General features: G+C 34.5%; 1 protein-coding gene across 2 annotated transcripts in view; it reads right to left on the minus strand.

The window, feature by feature from the left end:
- Window positions 1-1,086: 1,086 nt before the first annotated feature.
- The window catches only part of SP3 (Sp3 transcription factor), a 57,582-nt gene continuing 38,378 nt past the window's right edge, over window positions 1,087-20,290 (minus strand). For both annotated transcript variants that reach the window (XM_054477791.2, XM_054477790.2), the window contains exons 5-7: window positions 11,138-11,330; window positions 5,613-5,809; window positions 1,087-2,813 (exon numbers count right to left, since the gene is read on the minus strand). In XM_054477791.2, the coding sequence (XP_054333766.1) occupies window positions 2,497-2,813; window positions 5,613-5,809; window positions 11,138-11,330 (707 nt within the window). In that variant the 3' untranslated portion in view covers window positions 1,087-2,496. The remainder of the gene's footprint in view (window positions 2,814-5,612; window positions 5,810-11,137; window positions 11,331-20,290) is intronic.

The following is a 20,290-nucleotide window of genomic DNA, read 5'->3' on the forward strand; positions in this document are numbered from 1 at the left end:
TAACTTTGGTAAAAATTCCAAAGTTCACTAATATATTCCTAGTGGGCACTAAAAAAATCTAAAACTTTATTCAAATAATTTTCAAGACTACATTTTCTTCATTGCATTCATTCTCTAGGAATTCATAAAATATGCATGGACACCAATCGATTCAAAGTACACCATAAACTTACTGTAAAAATTCAATATTACTTAAAACATCTCTACTATCATTCAAATGGTTTAATCTGACTTAATGGGCAGTTTGCTCAAGTGAACCACCTGCTGCTCACTTAATTCTCTTCACATTAATCTTAATTTAAAAATTCTAAAAATTACCTAAAGGAGTTTAAAGATTCAAAATCTAATCCCTGTAACTTCAAAATAATTGTAAATTCTAGTGGTTCATTTATATTATTCCAAGTAGAACTTCCTATTTTACATCACAACCTTAAGTCTCACATTTAGAAAAACTGTCCATGTTTATGCGTGTCTAGAGTTCTCCAATGCAATCAGGTATTACAGACAGAGTCAGACTGGGCCTGGAAAACAGAAAATGGACATCTTTACCCCCACTGTATACATGTGTTAAGAAATTTGATTTTTACTTTAAAATATCTATAATACACAATCACATTAATACTCTTTCTTCCTACTCTGCCTTTATCATGATGAAACACATGCAAATTCAAAAGGCAACTTTTTCAAGTAACTCCTGCCATGGTTACCAATGCTTGTCTTATCATTTTCAGGAGTCTTAATGTAAATTCAGGTTTTTGATAAATCAAAATATTCTGCATTGCTTTAAAACGGAAAACAAAAAAATTTGCAAAATGGTACTGATAAAACTGATATGAATCAATGTGGGCTAAGGGCTAAGACTTTTTTTCAAAAATTGTATTAGTAAGCTCATTCTTATTTACTCTAGGTAAAAAATTAGTAAATGACCAGTGTCTCTATATATCTCTTCTTCAAATAAACGCCTGTTTACAATTCAGTGTCTAAAATCAAGAATCTAAAAATAAAAAGCCAAGTTGAACAAAATTAAACCACCAATTCTTACCCCATACCACTGCAATATTTTTAATGCATAGGAATACAACAAACTCAAAAGAAAAAAAAATAGTGTTTTATTAACTACCACACTGTTATAATACACTTTAAACGTACAATAAGGTAGCCTTTAAATTTGAGGTGGTCTTAAGAATAACAAATGAACAGAATTCCAAATTTTTGAAATAGGTGAACTGCTGCAGTTACAGGTATACATTTAGGAAAATTGTATAGCTCTTACAAGACCAGCAATGTAACTTTATTTTGTACATTTTTAAATTGAAAATATAAACAATAATTAAAAAATAAAAAGAAAATACAGCATAATAAAAAACATACGTTTCTCAATTAAATGTACTGGATACATATAAATTTTAAGGGAAGAAGCAAAAAAGGAAAATGATTGATATTTAAGTGCAGACTGACTACCTAGACAAAAAAAAAAGACTTAAAAAAATATCATAAAACCTCTAGTTCTTCTATGACTAATATCCATATGGTTGGAGTATCGTCACTATGGAAGTGATTTTGTTATGTTTGCATATGTTATACTTTACTGGTAATTTACATGATGGCTTTTAAGGCCCTGGGAGACATGGTTTTTGGAAACAAGATTGGATAAAAATCACTGCTAAGACGCAATACACCTTATTTTTTTTGGTCCTCCAATAGTCAAGGAAAGGGATAATTCACTATAACATTCTCTTACCACCCAAATGCCTCAACTTATACATTTTAAACTTTTTTAAACATTGGTTATATTGCCCAACTTCGTTATTGAAAGAATATTAACAAGACATTATTTTGGCAAATTAAATCTTAAACATGGCTTTTCAACAGGATTTAAAAGGTGACTATCCCTAGAGTTCCATGTTAAAATGTAGTTTTCAAAATCTTACAAGAGTAATGCTTAAAATATTGTACATAGTTAACCTAATTAAAATAATTAGCTTCAAAATGACAAATTGATAAGCTAAGTAAAGCCTACACTATGTAACATTTGCTTGGAAACTTGATTTGTCAGTTATGCATAATAAAAATTCCAGTCATCAAGAAAATTACAAAATTTTTTATCATAACATGATTTCTTTCACCCACCAGCTTTTTTATCTTACAATAGATAAATACCAACATGTTCTCATTTTTACACTAAACCACACAGGATTGATGCATTTGGTTAGACTACCATTCGCATTGTTAAATTCAATTTTCTCTTTATATAACTTGGTAAAATTTCATTTCTTCTAGATTCCAAAAGTACCTACAAAACCCATGCAATTTTACCATTTTTAATATACTATGGAATATCATACAAAGTAAGGCATTTCAGTGTCATGTATAACCAAGTTACTGTCAATCCAAAAATTTTTGCACATCAATAAAAAGATATCTAAGAACTTAGGAACAATATTCTTCTCACTACTGTATAAAAATAACCACAATGAATAAGTATTTGTGTAATATTTACTCCATTGTCTCATTTCCAGAAACTGTGACAAGCTGTAAAGGTATTTCAGTGTTGGTAAGGATATCTTGATTGCTGGTGGCGGAAGTATTAACAGTTCCTATCCCTGAAACAGAACCTTGTTGAATATTTGCAAGGATAAGCGTTGTTCCTCCTGCAGTAATCAAAGTATCATCTCGCGCAGCTTCCACAGATGCCAGCACTGTACTGCTAGAGTGAATACCTTTTTTATTCTGGTGTGTTTTAATATGTTTGGCAAGGTGGTCACTTCTCATAAAGCGTTTTGAACATTCTGGACAAACAAATTTCTTCTCACCTGTTAAGAAAAAAATTAAGTTACTTGGTTTTAAAAATTCAACTTTAATAGCTCAATCATCTCCCCCAAAACAGAAAGTAAGTCAACGCTGACAGGTGAGGATGGGAGCAGGGGTCTATTAAAATTGTATTCATTTTACGAGCTACCCCTGCCAGATTTCTCTTACAGAATATTTCTCCTTAAATCTTTCATCTTTACTTTTTGATGAACAGCAATCTTCAAACATGTATTATATAATAGATGGATATTCAAATAAGACTTTAATATCTCAACTATGCTAACAGTTTGTTTGAAATACCTGTGTTAAGATGCCAGCTAAAAAATAAGCATCTATAACACACTTTAAAGTCTAAATAAAAGTATATTCTTTCATGCTATAATTAAAATACTAACATGCCATATTCATGATACTAAACCTTCAACTCTTAAATATGAATTAAAGCAACAGGGTACTTCTAGATTAAAGAAATGACACCACAAGCTTGAGATCCAAAAAGAATGAGTAATCCTTAGAAAAATGAATCTGGCTAGCTGACTTGACTTCAGCTACAACAATTAAGAACAAGCCTAATATGTCAAGATGTTAAAGTTGTTAAAACCCTGATGCCTAAATTTATTTCCCAGCATGAATAAAGTAAGTTTAAATACAAAAGACAGACTGAACTTCTATTATGTTGAAGACCGACTCTGCAAGATTACCAAAAGAGAAGACAAAAGGCCAACCTAAATTCAGAGAGAAATCAATAAAAATCAATCAATAAATCTAGTAAATATTTTCTTAATTCCTTTCTTCAAAAATGTCTTAGCCTGTATCCTTTGTTCTAGCACCTCTACTCTACATAGGTCTTTATCAGACCTCATGCTTGAACTATACTGCAGTCACATCCTAGTCCCTCTCTCTCTCCAGACTATCTTCCTTAAAGACCGAATTTTATTACATCAGAAAACTTCAAGATTAAGTGATATGGAAATGCAAGGGTAACTTGCAGATGATGTAACAGTTTAGATGCTCCACTGCCTAATTTACAAGGACCTTTAAAATGTGCCTCAATCCTACTTAACAGAAATGTTATGTAAAATCTCATCCTCATTCACCGCTACAAAAAAAAAAAGGTCTCTCACTTCTTCTATTAACATACCACCATTTTTCTACTAAAGTATTTCCCAGTTTCTCTTGTAACATTAGTCCTGAGAGGTACTCCATGGCAAACGGCACAATGATCAAACAAGGTTAGGAAATGCTACACACATTACATCACTAACTTATAGATGCAAGCTGTCCATCTAGCATTTAATTTAAAGGTCCTAAGAGGTACTGCCTTGAAGGTACTTATACCCTCTTTGGCCCACTATTTCCTACACTTATTTGATCATTGACCTTTTTCTCCCTTTTACATTATTCCTTTTTACAACCTGCTGATAAAATCCTACTGAGGAAAATTCTGTTACAGGGCCATCGTAAGGTCTATTATCCCATACTTTACTATCCCAAGCAATAATTATCTGTTTCTGAGCCTTTTCAACAGCAGACTGCAACGCAAAATCTTTTATCTACCTTTTTTTTTTTGAGACAGGATCTCACTTTGTCACCCAGGCTGCAGTACAGTGGCATGACCTTGGCTCACTGCAACCGCTGCCCCATGGGCTCAAGCAATCCTCCCACCTCAGCCTCCTGAGCAGCTGGGACTACAGGCACACACCATCACGCCCGGCTATTTTTTGTCTTTCTAGGAGAGTCACAGTTTCACCATGTTGCCCAGGCTGGTCTCAAACCCCTGAGGCTCAAGCAATCTGCCTTCCTTGGCCTCCCAAAGTGCCAGGATTACAGGCATGGACCAGCATGCCCAGCAGCCTTATCTACTTTCTTAATCGTCTGTTGCAGTTTCACGTAGGTTAATCTCATCTGTCTACCTACCCAATGAGAGACAGGAACTAAAACAATTAGAGCATCTGTGTACTACTACAGACCTCATAGGTAATTTTATACAATACTGAAGGCCAAAGTAGGAGATGTGAAGCAATGTCAGAGATAGTTTATTCGCTTAACCTAATAGGGAACTTGGATTGGAATCCAGATGACTTCAAAATCCATGTTGTTCTCCATTTCACCATGCTTCTTCCAAGCTCTCTAGGAATTGTAAATACATATTTTTCAATTCTCCAGTGTTGAGCATAGACTGATGAACACTTTAATCATTTACATGGTAGTAGGAAAAAACTACCTCTAAGTTAATACTGTTAGGTTTCAGTGTAGATCAGTCACAGGTCCATTTCATTTAACAACCACACAACACTATGTAAAAATAATATAATGAGAGAAAGTCTTCACATCAACATTGCCTTGGTTATTCCTCAGTGAAATACCTTTCCCTTACCTCAGAGATACTAAAAACAAAAGAAAAGGTGAAATGCCCAAATATGTCAGAAGAAACAGGAGTATTTTTTGTTACAGTGTTAAGGAGAAAGAAAAAAAATAGGATAGATCAAGAGTAAAAGCTGACAACTAATTAAAAATGTTAACAGAATAAAAATAGCATAAATGTGGTTTAAAGCATTCAATAATGTCAACAAAAGCTACCCAAAGTCTACTTAAATATAACTTTATTTTAGAGGATAAGCCATACTGACTTGTTCTTTGGAATTTGTGTTATTAAGATGGTGTTACTAAAGGTGAAAACTGGATGTAATTCATTATATTTTAAAGATTCAGTTCAGTAAGGAATGCTAATAAAAAAGAAGTCAAGGCAGTTATGTAGCCCTATAATTCATTTTTGTCTGTTAAAAGTAAATATTAGTAACCTGTATGTGTTCTTCTGTGCCTCTGTAATTCATCACTTCGAGTAAATCTTTTACCACAGTACATCCAGTTACAAACAAAAGGACGTTCTCCAGAATGCCAACGCAGATGAGCTCTCAGATGTGAGGTCTTCCCATAGACTTTACCACATCCTGGTATATGACAAATGTGTTGCTTCTTTTTCCCAAGATTGGTACCTCTAAAAAACACACACAGAATAATATATACTTATATGAAAATATTCAAATGGACATTACCATTTATATTATATATCCCCATGTTGAATTTTAAATAGAAGACATTATCATTACAAAGTCAATCAGAAACCAAAACCATTTAAAATCAGTTTGAATGAAAATTTATGTTATTTCAAGCATATACATTTTATATATTAACCTTACTCCAGAATTAATGTGATTGTTGTCCAAATGTAAATATGCTCAAGAATTATGTAATTAAAAGGACATTTCATATGTAAAGAATGTACAATAAAGCTATTTATTCTTCTATCAGAACCATTCACAAATTCTACGCATAAGCCTGATCCACTTAATTATATAGGAAACTAAATGTGGTCTGTATTCAAAAGTCATGGTGTCAGATAATCAAAAATATATTTAAACCAAAGAATGAATGCGTAACTGATCACAGGTACAATTAAAAGATACAGGCAGCTTTAGCAGACTTTAATATGATTTAAGAATATTTATTCATACTTGTGTGGCCACACTCTGAATATACACTGACTTGGAGGAAGCTTTTTCTTAAATCTAGCTAAAGCAATGGTCTGAACTCCCTTAGCATTAGATGAGATAAATACAAATCAAAATTATCTTTACATTTAAAATTCCCTCCATATTAACCATGTAAAAGATACCCAGAATTAGACACAAGAGATATAATAAAATACAGTTTTCTCCACATCACAAAATTTGACATTTATTACATTTCAGTATTTGATACCAAGAGCAGGGTTTAGAAGATATGAGATTAGATGGGTGAACAGAGGTATCTTAGCCTAAGCAAGAAGAAAACTTTTTTGATCCCAGAATTGATCATTTGAATAGTATTAAACACTACAGAAAATGTTATTTCTCAACCTTTTAAAATAAAAAAAAAAATTAGGCTAGTTACTGAATAAAAATAAATTAGTTTTTAAAAAACATGACACTTTGGACAAAACAATTTGTATAAACTTTACAATGTTTCTGAGTTTTTTTTAAAAAAGTACATTTAGCCCCCTCCCCAACTCCCCTCCTCCCCCAATCTCACAGTTTAGGCATATCCTGTAAAACTTTCTATAGCCTGTAAATCCTCCTGTATACAATACACCTATCGTTTTTCAAATTTACTGGAAAAATGCATATTTCCCCACATTTATATTTTAATGTACTCACACTCAGTAGCATGTGAAATTGCCATAGGACAAACAGTGCTAAACGGTGCAGTGCTGGCTGTTAGATGCCATAGGTGTTCTGAACAGGGAGACATCAATGTGGGCTCCAGTAGTTAGAGAAGGCTTCGTGGAGGAGGTGGGTAGGATTTAGATAGAAAGGAGGGAAGGCATTCCAGGCAGAGGAATAGCATAAGTAAAGACAAGGAGGAGTCATGCTGTTGTCTCAAGGGCAAGGATGTCATAATCTAACACAATTCTAGTTTCTGCTCCAGTCCACCCCCAATTTCTACAACTCTCTTCAAAGAGCTGAGTTGAGTGCAACAGGTTTTTCTGGCTCCCTTGCAATGCCAAAGTCTTATTAACCAAAGCCAATATTGATTCCATTTAATTTAGGTTTTTAAATTTATTTTATTATTTAAAAATCCCTAAGAAAAACAGCAATGTTTGTGGCTATTGGTGTACAAACCAATTTTACATATCGTGTTCACCATAGCAATTTCACAGAGAACCCAATTCAGTTCACTCGTGTACTCATTATTTCATGCCTCTCCTCTAAGCAGCCTACCACTCAGGTCAATCAACGCGCTTTTACAAACTCAAAAGTGCATTTCACAAACTTAGCAAAATTTAGCATGGGAACACTAACGAAGCACAAGACTAACAAATTAACAGCAACAGATCTGGGTTCTCAAAGAAGCAAGAAGCTAGGGAAGGTATTTTTAACTGAATTATTAGGAAATAAGAAATATTATTTGAAAATGGGACGGGCATCTAAGAAAGAAAAAACATAGGGGCGGGTTTGCACACATATTTAAGGAAAAAGCTCAACATCCAGGCCCAAAATTCTATTTAAAAAGAAAATTTCATTCAAAGTAAGATATAGATATGGTAGATGTGGATTTACGGCATGTCATATCAAGGCTTGAAGGGAGAGAACTGAAGTGAATTTCTCAACAAAGTTCAGGTAAGAAAAGATTTAAAGTTTTCTTCTTGATTAATATCCACACCACTAATGCCTATAATATAGGAAAAACTAATAATTTTACATTTTTATTCTTGAGTGTCTAAACTTGTTCCCAATAATTTAATAATGCTAAGATAGAGTGGAAGCTAAACTGTGGGTAGAGGGGTTAAGAAAAGTTAAGTAAATACACCCTCTTCTGCGCAGGGTGGGAAAAACAGGACATAAACTGAAATGCTGACAAAGAAAACAGATTGTGCACAATTTTAAAAATATGGACTGATGTTTAATCCATACAAAACCTATATAACAATCATGCCTCTAGAATGTATTTTACTTACAATTATTTGTCTCTCACTAGGTTATCTCTCACTAGTTTAAACAGTCTCTGAAAGCTGGTTCTGCTCAATAAATATTTGCTAAATAATTACAATTTTTAAATATTTTATATTTTACACCTTACTTTAAAAGGTAAACAAATAAAATTTACTTCTCTAAAGATGAATAAAATTAGGTCTCTAAAAATGCCATCTTGCCCATATTCTTTAAAAAAAAATGGTTGCAAAAAAAGACAAATATTCTAAAAATTTTTTTTAATTACTATCTGTATCACCTTGCAGAATACTTTAGAATAGTTTGAATTTACTACCTATGTTATGCTTCTATCAATTAGGTACAATTGTCATTTATACAAGTGTGTCTATCACACACATACTGCTTGAATTTTGTTCAAACAAGCTCTAAGAAACAATATAGTTTCTTTTCTTAGGAATCTCAATTTTTATTGCTTAGAATAAGTGAGCTATTAAAGAATGAAGTCACAAAAGTTCTAGAAAAAATATAAATGAACATTTTTATAATTCTCAGAATACAGAAAACTTGTAATAGCATGGTAACAAGGCATCTAATAAAGGAAAGGCTGATCAACTTTAAATTTTTGTGCTTAAAATGTCTGCAAGCTGTAAGTGATGGAACTGTTTCTTTACTTGTGTAGTAATGCATTCTGTAAACCACTGACAATGTAAAACTGGGAAAAAACATTTGCACATGACAGAATTACATAAATTAACAGATTTACAAAAAAAGAAAGAAACAATTCAAAAAATAAATTTTAAAATGGCAAAATAACATCCCCAAAAATGCTCAACCTCACCAAGTAATTTAAAAATATACTAAATAAGACAATATTAAGGTATTTTTCATCTGTCAGACTTTCAAAGGTTAAAAATAATTGTAAAATTCATTGTTGGCAAGGGTGTGGGAAACTAGATACTCTCACACACTGCTGGTTAGAGTATAAACTAGTTTTTCTAGCAGACAATTCCCTTTAACCCAGCAATTTCACTTCTGCCAACTTATACAAATAAAATAATCAGACAAATGTGCAAAGACATACGTGTAAGATTATGATAATAAATTCCCAACAAAAGATGTTAAATCACTCTACATCCATACAATAGAATATAACAGAATACTATACAGCCATAAAAATGATTCGGACTATACAGACTTGAAAATATGGTCACAAAAATTCTCAAAACAAGGACAGACATATAAAACAGTGAGAATAAGATGATTCTATTTTAAAATACATGTAACATCTTAAAGGACATATATAAACACGTTACTAGCTTATCTTGAAGTGGGGTGGGATTTTGGTGTTTTTAAATGTCCTGTATGTCTACATTTTTATGAGCATGTCTTAGTTTAATAAACATAAATTAATTAAAACATTTTCATTTTAAAATAAAGAATAAGTGAAACAAAGGCCAGGCCTCTGTTAGATTTGACTTTTGTGAATAATTTATCTTAAAAGCCCCTCTAAAATGAGTTTCAGAAAAGTTACTGCCTAGTTAGAATTCACAATTTTAATTGACCAAAATATGTCAAAAAACAAAATTTTAAACTAATTACAATAAACATGAATACCTAAGGATCAGATGTAGAAGGAGAGTCACTTGGGAGGCAGTAGAGTTTAATGGTTAAGGCTCTGGAGTAAAACTAGGTCCAAATCCCTGTTGTGTGTGCTCTTAGGAGTCATTCAATCTCTCTATGTCTCACTTCTAACACCACTGGGAATACGGTAAACTCTCAATGTTACCAGTTGTTAGCAATTATTATTACTGGAAAGGGCTGGCCAATGTGCAACTCAAAGGCAGATAGAAAAGCTCTATTAGATCAAGTTTGTTAACTGTATTAAAAGTACATTTTATCTACTTAAAACAATGCATTTCTAAGAAAGGTATGTTAACTTTCACCATGACAAGGGATTTGGTTAAGTATGGCTTTAGAGTTCTATCCGTTTTTGCTCTATATATTTCAAAGCTGCACAAAAAAGGGACCGTGACTATTAAATCTTCTTGGTGGAAATTTAATATTATTAACAAGAAATACATCTCTGTCTTATTTGGGGCTTTCACCTCAATCCCATCTCGTGTGATATATTAACACTGCTATCCAAGTTTTCTTTTTGTTAATACTTGCCTGATAAATCTTTTTCCATCCCTCATCTTCAATATTCCTGTGCCAATAATTTGAGGTGTTCTTTATAATCAACATCAGTCTGGATCTTGTTTTTTTTTTAAAAATATGATCCGAGTCTCAATCTCTTCATTATTAAGCTTAGTACATCCATATTTAACATAATTTCTGATCATTCTGAGTTTACTCCAGTCATGTTATTCTGTCTTAATGTTTACCTTTAAAAAGATTGAACTGAAATACAATCCCATTTTTTAAAAAATTCAATCTATTAAGGCTTATTTTTCACTTCTATTGAAAATGGAAATACTTATGCTTATCAGCCATTTCTGAACTTAATTTTTACGTAACTGCTATTCTCAACCTAAAAAATCAACTTTTTATCTATATTTAGGCAAATTCCATTGCTGGTTTGCAAACAGGCTAATTTCTGATCAGTGTGGGCCTGTTAAATGGCATCTGCTATACTATTTTTGAAACAGCAAACTAATAATTTTAGTTTAAAAAACATTGAGAACTGAAAATCCAATTCCATATATTTTGTTCTCTAACTTCTGTCACACGCATACACACACACCGAAAATGATCATGTAATAATTTCTCATAATTAAATGACATAGCATGCAGTATTTCAAAAATCAGAATGATATTAGCACTCTTAAAAATATATGTGTTTCATGTATGCATACCTTCCACCACCTTCTTTACAGTTGGGACAGGTGCAAGCTACCCTCCGAAGTCTTTTTCCTTCTTGATGTTGTTGGTCCCCTTCTTCATCTACCACCTGTACTCTTAAGTGTGTTAGGTCATTGGTATTCAAGGTAGAATCACCACTGAGCTGCCACTCTTCAGGATCAGGTTCTTCTTCCTTGATCCTAATATCTAAAGGGAAAAAAAAACAAATTTTACAGATGAGAAGCAACCAAATGGCCCAAAAGACAGCATGAAATTACATGTCCTCTCCCAATGTTACAACCTTGCATGCACTACCTCTCTTGCCTAGACTGTTTTCTAGTTATTTTGTTCCTCATCTAACTAACCTCTCTCTATCCTTCAAGACTAGTCGGAGAGTAATCTCCTGTATAAATGCTTATAGTAGAATTAATTACATTAGTTAGTTCATATGTCCCTTTAGATAGTAAATGCTTCACTCAAAGTTCTCCAATCTCCCTAAATGAACAAGTCTTCTGTAAGAAGGAACTTCCAATATACGTAATAATCTATCTGGAAAAACTTTCTCCTCTACTTTTCTATGCCATTTATGTGCAAATAATACATAAAGAGATGTTACAAGATTAAGTCAGTTCATATAGATGAGACCACAAAGTGCTCACTAAAGACAATAAATTAAATGCCCAAAAAGTGTTATACCCAATTTCTAATCACTGCACTCATTCATACACATCTGGCTATACTTTCAAATTCTCACCATAAAATCAATTAATGTAGTAAGCCCTAAATAATTCTCCTTTGCATACCAACTTAATACAGATACCTTAAAAATAAGTCTTCAGTACCAGGCACTTAAGTTTACATCTTCCTTGGTATCTCAGTATAGATGACAGGAAAACACTTTTTTTTTTTACTGTGCTGTATTAGTGTCCTACATGGTGGCTAGTTATTCTTAGAAATCCACTATTTATAAGGCTCAGGAGAAACAAAATAATCCATCAAAATGACCCATAAAAGTAAGAAAAGGTATTCAACATTGTTAAATATCAGGGAAATAAAAATTTAATTCACAATGAGATATCATTACACACCCACAGAAATGACTAGAAATTTTAAAACAGACCGTACGACTGTTGGCAAAGAAGTGGAACAACTGAAACTCCCACAGTGATGGTAGGTGTGTAGATCAGTACAACCACTTTGGAAACTCTTTCATCTATATCTTCTAAAAGTGAACCTATGTATACCCTATAGCTCAAACAATTTCCCCTAGGTACACACCCTACAGAAATGCATACACTTAACACCAAAATACAAGTACAAAATTTACAACAATGTTATTTGTAATCACCCTAAACTAGAAAAACTCACATATCCCCTAGTATTGGAATGGAAAAACAAATCATATTTGTTCATACAATGGAACATGTTAAAACAATGAACATTAACAACAACCTACATGCAACAGAAATGACTCTCTCAAAGCAATTCGAACAAAAGAAGCCCCCCCGCACCCCCTATGTATTTCCTTTATATACAGGGAATGGGATCGTGTATGATATTTATATAAAGAAATTTTCATTTATATAAGATTCATAACAATTGGCAATGATTCCAACCATATGACACGTTGGAAAAGGCAAAACTATGGAGACAGTAAAAAAGATCAGTGGTTGCCAGGAATTAAAGGGGAGGGAGGGATGAATAGGCACAGCACAGAGGTATTTTCATTTTAGAGTACTGAAAATACTATGTATGATGTAATATAGGTGGATGCATGGCATACGTTTGTTCAAACTTACAGAATGTATAAACACGAAGAGGGAACCCTAATGTAAAGTATGGACTTTGGGTGATAACACATCAAGCAAATTCATCAACTGTAACAAATGAACCACTCTGAATGATGGGGGATGTTGACATAGGGAAGGGTATGCATGTGCAGGGGCGGGGGGTAAGGTGTATCTCTATACTTCCTTTCAATTTTACTAAGCATCTCAACTGCTCTTTAAAAAATTATTTATTTGTTTATTTATTTATTTAGAGGTGGAGTCTTGCTCTGTGGTGGCGTGACCTCAGCTCACTGCAACCTCTGCCTCCTGGATTCAAGTGATTCTCCTGCCTCAGCCTCCCGAGTAGCTGGGATTACAGGTGGCGCCACCATGCCCGGCTAATTTTTGTATTTTTAGTACAGACAGGGTTTCACCATGTTGGCCAGGCTGGTCTCGAACTCCTGACCTCAAGTGATCCACCCAAAGTGCTGGGATTACAGGCATGAGCCACTGAGCCCAGTCTAAAAATAATTATTTAAATGTGAAGGGAGTGGGTGCTCCATGGGGATAGAAGAGTGGTGACTGCCTACTTTTGAGGGACATATATGACTGAGTACAGGGAGATTTCTGGGTTGCTGGTAATAACCTATTTCTTGATCTGGGTGATAGTTTTCCTATGTGTTCATTTTGTAAAATTTCATCAAGTTATATACATATGATCTGTACATTTTCTGAATGCATATTATACTTCAATATAAAGATTATTATAAATTAAATATTTTAACGTAATTTATAGGTGATTACTTAGGAACTGTTAAAGACAATTTTTTTGCTTTACCTCTAGTTCCCACACAGTTGACTAAACCTTCCCCCATTTTTACACAAATAATAAACTTAAAATGAGTGTGTCCCACAAATTAAATTCATAATATGAAATTTAGAATATAATTTTATTCACTCAACAACTATGTATATAGCTACAAAGTGCCAGTCACTGTTCTAGGTTCTAAGGATAAGGCAGTTAGCAAGTTAAAAGTTCATGCTGACTAGGCATGGTGGCTCACACCTGTAATACCAGCACTTTGGGAGACCAAAGCGGGAGAAACGATTGAACCTAGGAGTTCAAGACCAGCCTGAGCCAACAGAGAGAGGTCCCGTCACTATCCAAAAACAAACAAACAAACAGGCTAGGCAGGTATGGTGGCACATGCCTTGTGGTCCCAGCTACTCAGGAGACTGAAGTGGGAGAATCACGTGAGCCCAGGAGGTTCAGGTTGCAGGGAGCCATGATCACATCACTGCCCTCCAGCCTGGGCAACAAAGCAAGACCCTGACACAGTTTAGATATTTGTCCCCATCCAAATCTTATGTTGAAATGTAATCCCCAATGGTGGAGGTGGAGCCTGGTAGGAGGTGACTAGATCATGGGGGCAGATTTCTCATAAATGGTTTAGCACCACTGTCTTGGCACTGTCCTTGCAATAGTTAAGAGATCTGGTTCAAGTGTGTGGCACCTTTCCTCCTACTCTCTCTTTCTCTGTCTCTCACCTCCCTCTACTTCTACCATGTGATGTGCCCATTCCCCCTTTGCCTTCTGCCATGAGTAAAAGCTTCTTGAGGCCTTCCCAGACCCAGATGCCAGCACTATGCTTCCTGTACTGCCTGCAGAACTGAGTCAATTAAATCTCTTATAAATTACCCAGTGCCAAATATGTCTATATAGTAATACAGGAATGGCCTGACACAGTCTTAAAAAGAGATGATAGTGGCCTGAAGCTAAGGTATTGATGAGGAGGGGTAGAATTGGTCAGTCAGAAAATATGTTTAAAGTAGAGTCAAAGACATCTGCTAACAGACTGATAACAGATTATCATGTGAGGAGCAAGAACAGAAAGAAGTTAAAAACACTCCCAAGGTTGTTTTTTTTTTTAAATCCTGAGCAACTAGAAAGATGGAGTTGCCATTAACTGAGATATGGTAAACTGAAGGTAGAAAAGATTGCAGGAGAGGGGTGCCAGTCAGGGGCCTATTTTGAAATATGAAAGTTCTGAATGCCTATTGAATATCCAGATGAAGGTGTTGATCAGGCAGTCAATGGGTTTGGAGTTCAGGTAGAAATCTGGCCTGCCAATATCAGCATATACATTAGGTATTGAAAGTCATCTTGAATACAGCGTAGACAGGAGGAAACCCTGCGGCACTCCAAAATTAACAAGCGGAGATTAAAAAGAACCAGCAAAAGGGACTGAGAGTGCCAGTGAGATATGAGGAAACTGGTGTCCAAAAACCAAACTGAAGAAATCATTTCGGGAAGAACTTAACTGTGTCAAATACTTAAAAAGTCAAGTAAAATAAAGACTAAGAAATGATCCTTGAATATAACATTGTGGTAATCACTGGTGATCTTGACAAGAACTGTGAGCACAAAATATACCCTGCCTAGTATAGACTCCAGAGAGTGGAAGGAGACGAATTGTAAACAAGTACAGGTTAACTCTTTCCAAGGGTTTTGCTGTAAAAGCAAACATTATAAAATTGGCAGTACAGTTCCTAGGTTAGCCCACAAAGGTAGATTTGACACATAAGGGTACCTGAAGTATTTGTAAATCAGCCTTTATATTCTGTAGCAATAGTGCATGCTAGCTGTATAAAGAAATGAATGTGCTGATTTAAATTTGATTAATATTTGAGGGAAAGTATGCAAAAAATTTAAGCAATGAAAACAGAAATTTAAGGAAATGTGTATGACACATTTAAGAACTTTAAAAACAGCACTTTTTTTTATTATGTCTATTCTCCACCTCAAAATGTTTAAGTTTCCTTTTCATTTGACGAGGTATTGCACTGACAGTATCTCTGTCCTGTGATTATGGCTGTTTTCAAGGCCTACCAATAAAACAAGCTTGCGAAAGGGGTATGTACAAAAGAAAAAAAAATTCTGCATACCTGGGCAAGAACTGAAGAGAAGAAAACAGAAAATTTAAATAATGAAATATACACATACACCCACACACACAATATGGTTACAAAGATAAGGCTAATTTTCAATATTAGTTAAGTATCAATAACTCAGGGCATGCCTAGATTTCTATTAAAAATATTACCAGAAGAAAATCCTAAATACCTCTTCCTAAAATTAACTGCTAATTATTTATCAATAGAGCTAATAGAACATTTAAGATAAATTCTTAACCAACTTATCAAATCTGGAACACGCATACTTAATTTAAATAGCTAACATTAGATAAATATGAATTACAGTATGGTTGATAAAATGAGACATTATCTTTTATCAATAGTGTGCCATTAAGATTTTGTTGTTCTTATCAAAGTCTTTCATATTCTCTGCCTTCAACTTTTTTAAGCACTGAAGTAATTTGATTTAGAATCAAATTACTTCATTTGATTCTAAAGTTTATTTTATTTACATTTTCCCTTTAATCAGCTTCACCTGCCACAAAAATCACCTAACAGAACCACTGGATAATCCTACAATATCTCATGTATTATAAAGTTTCATGATTCCTCAGATTCCTATGGATATTTCAGAGGTACCAAGTTTTTTTTCAACTTTTCTTCTAAGGGGATAGTTCTAAATTATAGATATGAGTTCCTAAAAATATAACTTCATTAATGCTAAAAGAAGTTAACACTTTAGGGGTAGGTTTTTAAAACTAAATGTTATCCCCTTATCAAATATAATAATAATGTTAAAAATATAGATGGATGGTTAATCACCATCTCTGCTTTAACATCAAGCAATCTCTTCCCCCAAATGCCATCTCCTTAGATTTGGATCATTACTCTTCTATAAACTGCTCCTTTCCTCCCATTTGAAATTAATCTTTTATTAACCTTTCATTTTTATAGCAGTTTTCCAAATTATCTTATATACACATACATATGAACATAACCAGAAATGACTGATTTTCTAATATGTATTACAGAAGATCTCATTTTATAGTCTTACCACAAATATGTGAGAAAAAGATGATGTGAACTGTAATTAGTACACTGACTAGTGAGATATTCACTTCACCTTATTAAATCTGAAGTACTAGTTAAGCCCCTGTTAAGGGGACTCCTACTCTCTCCAATGATGAATATGATGGCTAAACACATAAGATAAGGATTTTACTACTTGTCGAGCACTATTCTAAGTGCTTACATATATTAACTCATGTCATGCTCCCAACTACACTGAGTTTACTATTATTTTTCCCCCTCCTTTCTAGATGAGAAAACAAAGAAGTTATGTAGTTTGCCTGAAGTCACACAGTTGAAAATGGATGGGGCCAGGATGTAAGATGAAAACTGTGCAAAACCATATTGCAGATATTGCTAAAGATCAACTCCCTACCAGGGCCAGTTCATTCATAAGAACAGCAGCTTTAAATTAGCTTCCCTGTATATATGCAATTTTAATTAGTTTTAGTTTAATTAAATCAAATCAAAGTGAGTTTAAAAATCTAGGAAGGATAAAGAAACTTTAGTATATACACAGACTTTTTTTTTGTTTGAGACAGTCTCGCGTCGCCCAGGCTGGAGTGCAGTGGCGTGATCTCAGCTCACTGCAACCTCCACCTCCCAAGTTCAAACTATTCTCCTGCCTCAGCCACCTGAGTAGCTGGGATTACAGGCATGCAACACCATACCTGGCTAATTTCTGTATTTTTAGTAGAGACCGAGTTTCACCATGTTGGTCAGGCTGGTCTCAAACTCCTGACCTCAGGTGATCCGCCCACCTTGGCGTGATCCGCCCACCCAAAGTGCTGGGATTACAGGCGTGAGCCACCACGCCCAGCCACATATGCTATTATATGTGAAATATTCTATTGTATGTATATAGTATGTGTATGTAGCATGTGAAATCCTGTCACACACTACAACACTGATGAACCTCAAGGACATTATGTTAAGTGAAATAAACGAGTCACAAAAGGACAGCTATGATTCCATGAATATGAAGTACCTAAAGTAGTCAAAATCATAGAAACAGCAAGAAAAAGGTAGTTGCCAAACGGGGGAGAGAGGAAAAGGGAAGTTGGTATTTAAAAGGTAAAGAGTTTCAATTTTGCAAGATGAAAAATTCTAGAGATGTGTTACACAACAATGTGAATACACTTAACGTTACTGAACTGTACACTTAAAAACTGTTAATATGGTAAATTTAATGTTATGTGTTTTTTACAATTTTTTTTTAAATCTGGCAAATGTTCCCTGTTGTCCCACTCCCATAGAGGACTTATTTTAGGAACCTAATGGATAAAATCCTCAATGTCACAGGTAAGAAGGTCAGAGAAACTATGAAGGATACACAGCAATATTACAAGTTATTGTAACACACAATACTCTTTCCTAAGGCTCTGCCTTGTCCCCATAAGCTTTAGGGACTAGTTTTCCTCTCCCCTTCAGATTAAAAAAAAGACTACTTTAAATTTACTATAAAGGTTTTTTTTAAAAGCTGTTCTACCAGGTTAAAATAGTACACACACAAAAAGATAAAGTTCTCAGTAATTCCTAACTGCTATCCAAGAAACAGCAGGAAAGTGATCTGCTATAAGCAGCTGTAACTCACAACTCTCAAATCAAATGTACTAAAATGTACTAAATGTTCATCTTAAAGGTAGACTGAATTTTTAGGGACAACTAAAGATCTGAAGCTGCCTATTATGAATAAGGTTAAGTATTCAAACTGCTCTTGATTCAAAACAAACTATGACTACAACAGAAATTGGATCTTAATGTGGTTTACCTCCTTTCCCACCTCCCAATCACCTAATCTAAACATTGTATCACAATTTCTAGTCTAACTTAGTCTAACTACTTGAGGACAAAATACACTGTTTTTCAAGCCTCCTTCTTTAGTAAGACCAATGAAGGAAACACACAAAACAGCAATGATATATATTATTTTTTAACCTCATCTCTTGGTATTTAATAGATGTACCTATTATAATCTTATTCTCGGTTTTCATGCCTTCTACCAAATAGATATATATTTTCTTCCAGGTTCTATATATGTATTTATGCTACCACCAAGAATACAAAAATGAGGCATGTGGTCCCCAGAAAAGCCCTGTCTTCCAATAGGACAAGTGCCAAGCATCCTATAGAACGCACCAGAGGCTGGGCATGGTGGCTCATGCCTGTAATCCCAGCACTTTGGGAGGCCAAGGAGGGAGGGTCACTTGAGTCCAGGTGTTTGAGACCAGCCTGGGCAACACAGCAAGACCTGTCTCTACCAAAAATAAATTGGGCCGCAATGCCCAGATAATTTTAAAATTATTTTTAAATAATTAAAAAAAATTTTTTAAGAATGTAAAAATGGCTTCCACATTAATTCTATTAACTAAGTCATTCTAATTGCATATTGCAATAATACTTTTAAATTGAATGGCTTGAAGTCATTTCTTAAAATATTCTTAAAAAAACAGCCATGACAGAACAGAGTTGGCTATGCTTTTTAGATAGTATTGTATTAGTCCGTTCTCCCACTGCTATGAAGAGATACCTGAGACTAGGTAATTTATTTTTAAAAAAGGTTTAATTGGCTCATGGTTCTGCAGGCTGTATAGGAAGCATGATTCTGGCATCTGCTCTGCTTCTGGGGAGGCCTCAGGAAACTTACAATCATGGCAGAAGGCAAAGGGAGAGCTGGCAAGTCACATGACCAGGGCAGCAAGAAGGTGGCAAGAGGTGCCACACACTCTTAACTAGATCTCACTATCACCAAGGACAACACCAAGGAGGATGGTGGTAAGCCACGGGAAACCACCCCCATGATCAAATCACCTCCCACCAAGTCCTTCCTCCCACATTGGGGATTACAATTGAACATGAGATTTGGGTGGGGACTCCAAACCATATCAACTATATATCTTTTTTTTTTTTTTTTTTTTTTTTTTTAAAGACAGGGTTCTCACTCTGTCGCCCAGGGTGGGGTACAGTGGCGTGATCTCCACTCACTGCAACTTCCACTTCCCAGGGTTCAAGCAATTCTCCTATCTCAGCCTCCCGAGTAGCTGGGACTACAGGCGTCCACCACAATGCCCGGCTAACTTTTGTATTTTTTAGTAGAGACTAGGTTTCACCACATTGGCCAGGCTGGTCTCGAACTCCTGACCTCAGGTGATCTGCCAGCCTCGGTCTCCCAAAGTGCTGGGATTAGAGGAATGAGCCACCCCGCCCGACCTATATCATTCTTATAACTTGTTGAAATGCAATGGTAATGGCATACATCACAATATAAATTCATTTTCTCAAATTTAAGTAACTTGAGATCCTTTTAAGCTTTAATTATAAAATATTTTAATTAAACTTTGGAAAACAGTATTATTTACTATTTCAACTTTTAATTATTAGTGTATCGCTTTAAAAATACATCAAAAACTTCTA

This window comes from Pongo pygmaeus, chromosome 11 (assembly GCF_028885625.2).
Source record: "Pongo pygmaeus isolate AG05252 chromosome 11, NHGRI_mPonPyg2-v2.0_pri, whole genome shotgun sequence".
In the NCBI taxonomy this organism is placed as follows: Eukaryota; Metazoa; Chordata; class Mammalia; order Primates; family Hominidae; genus Pongo; species Pongo pygmaeus.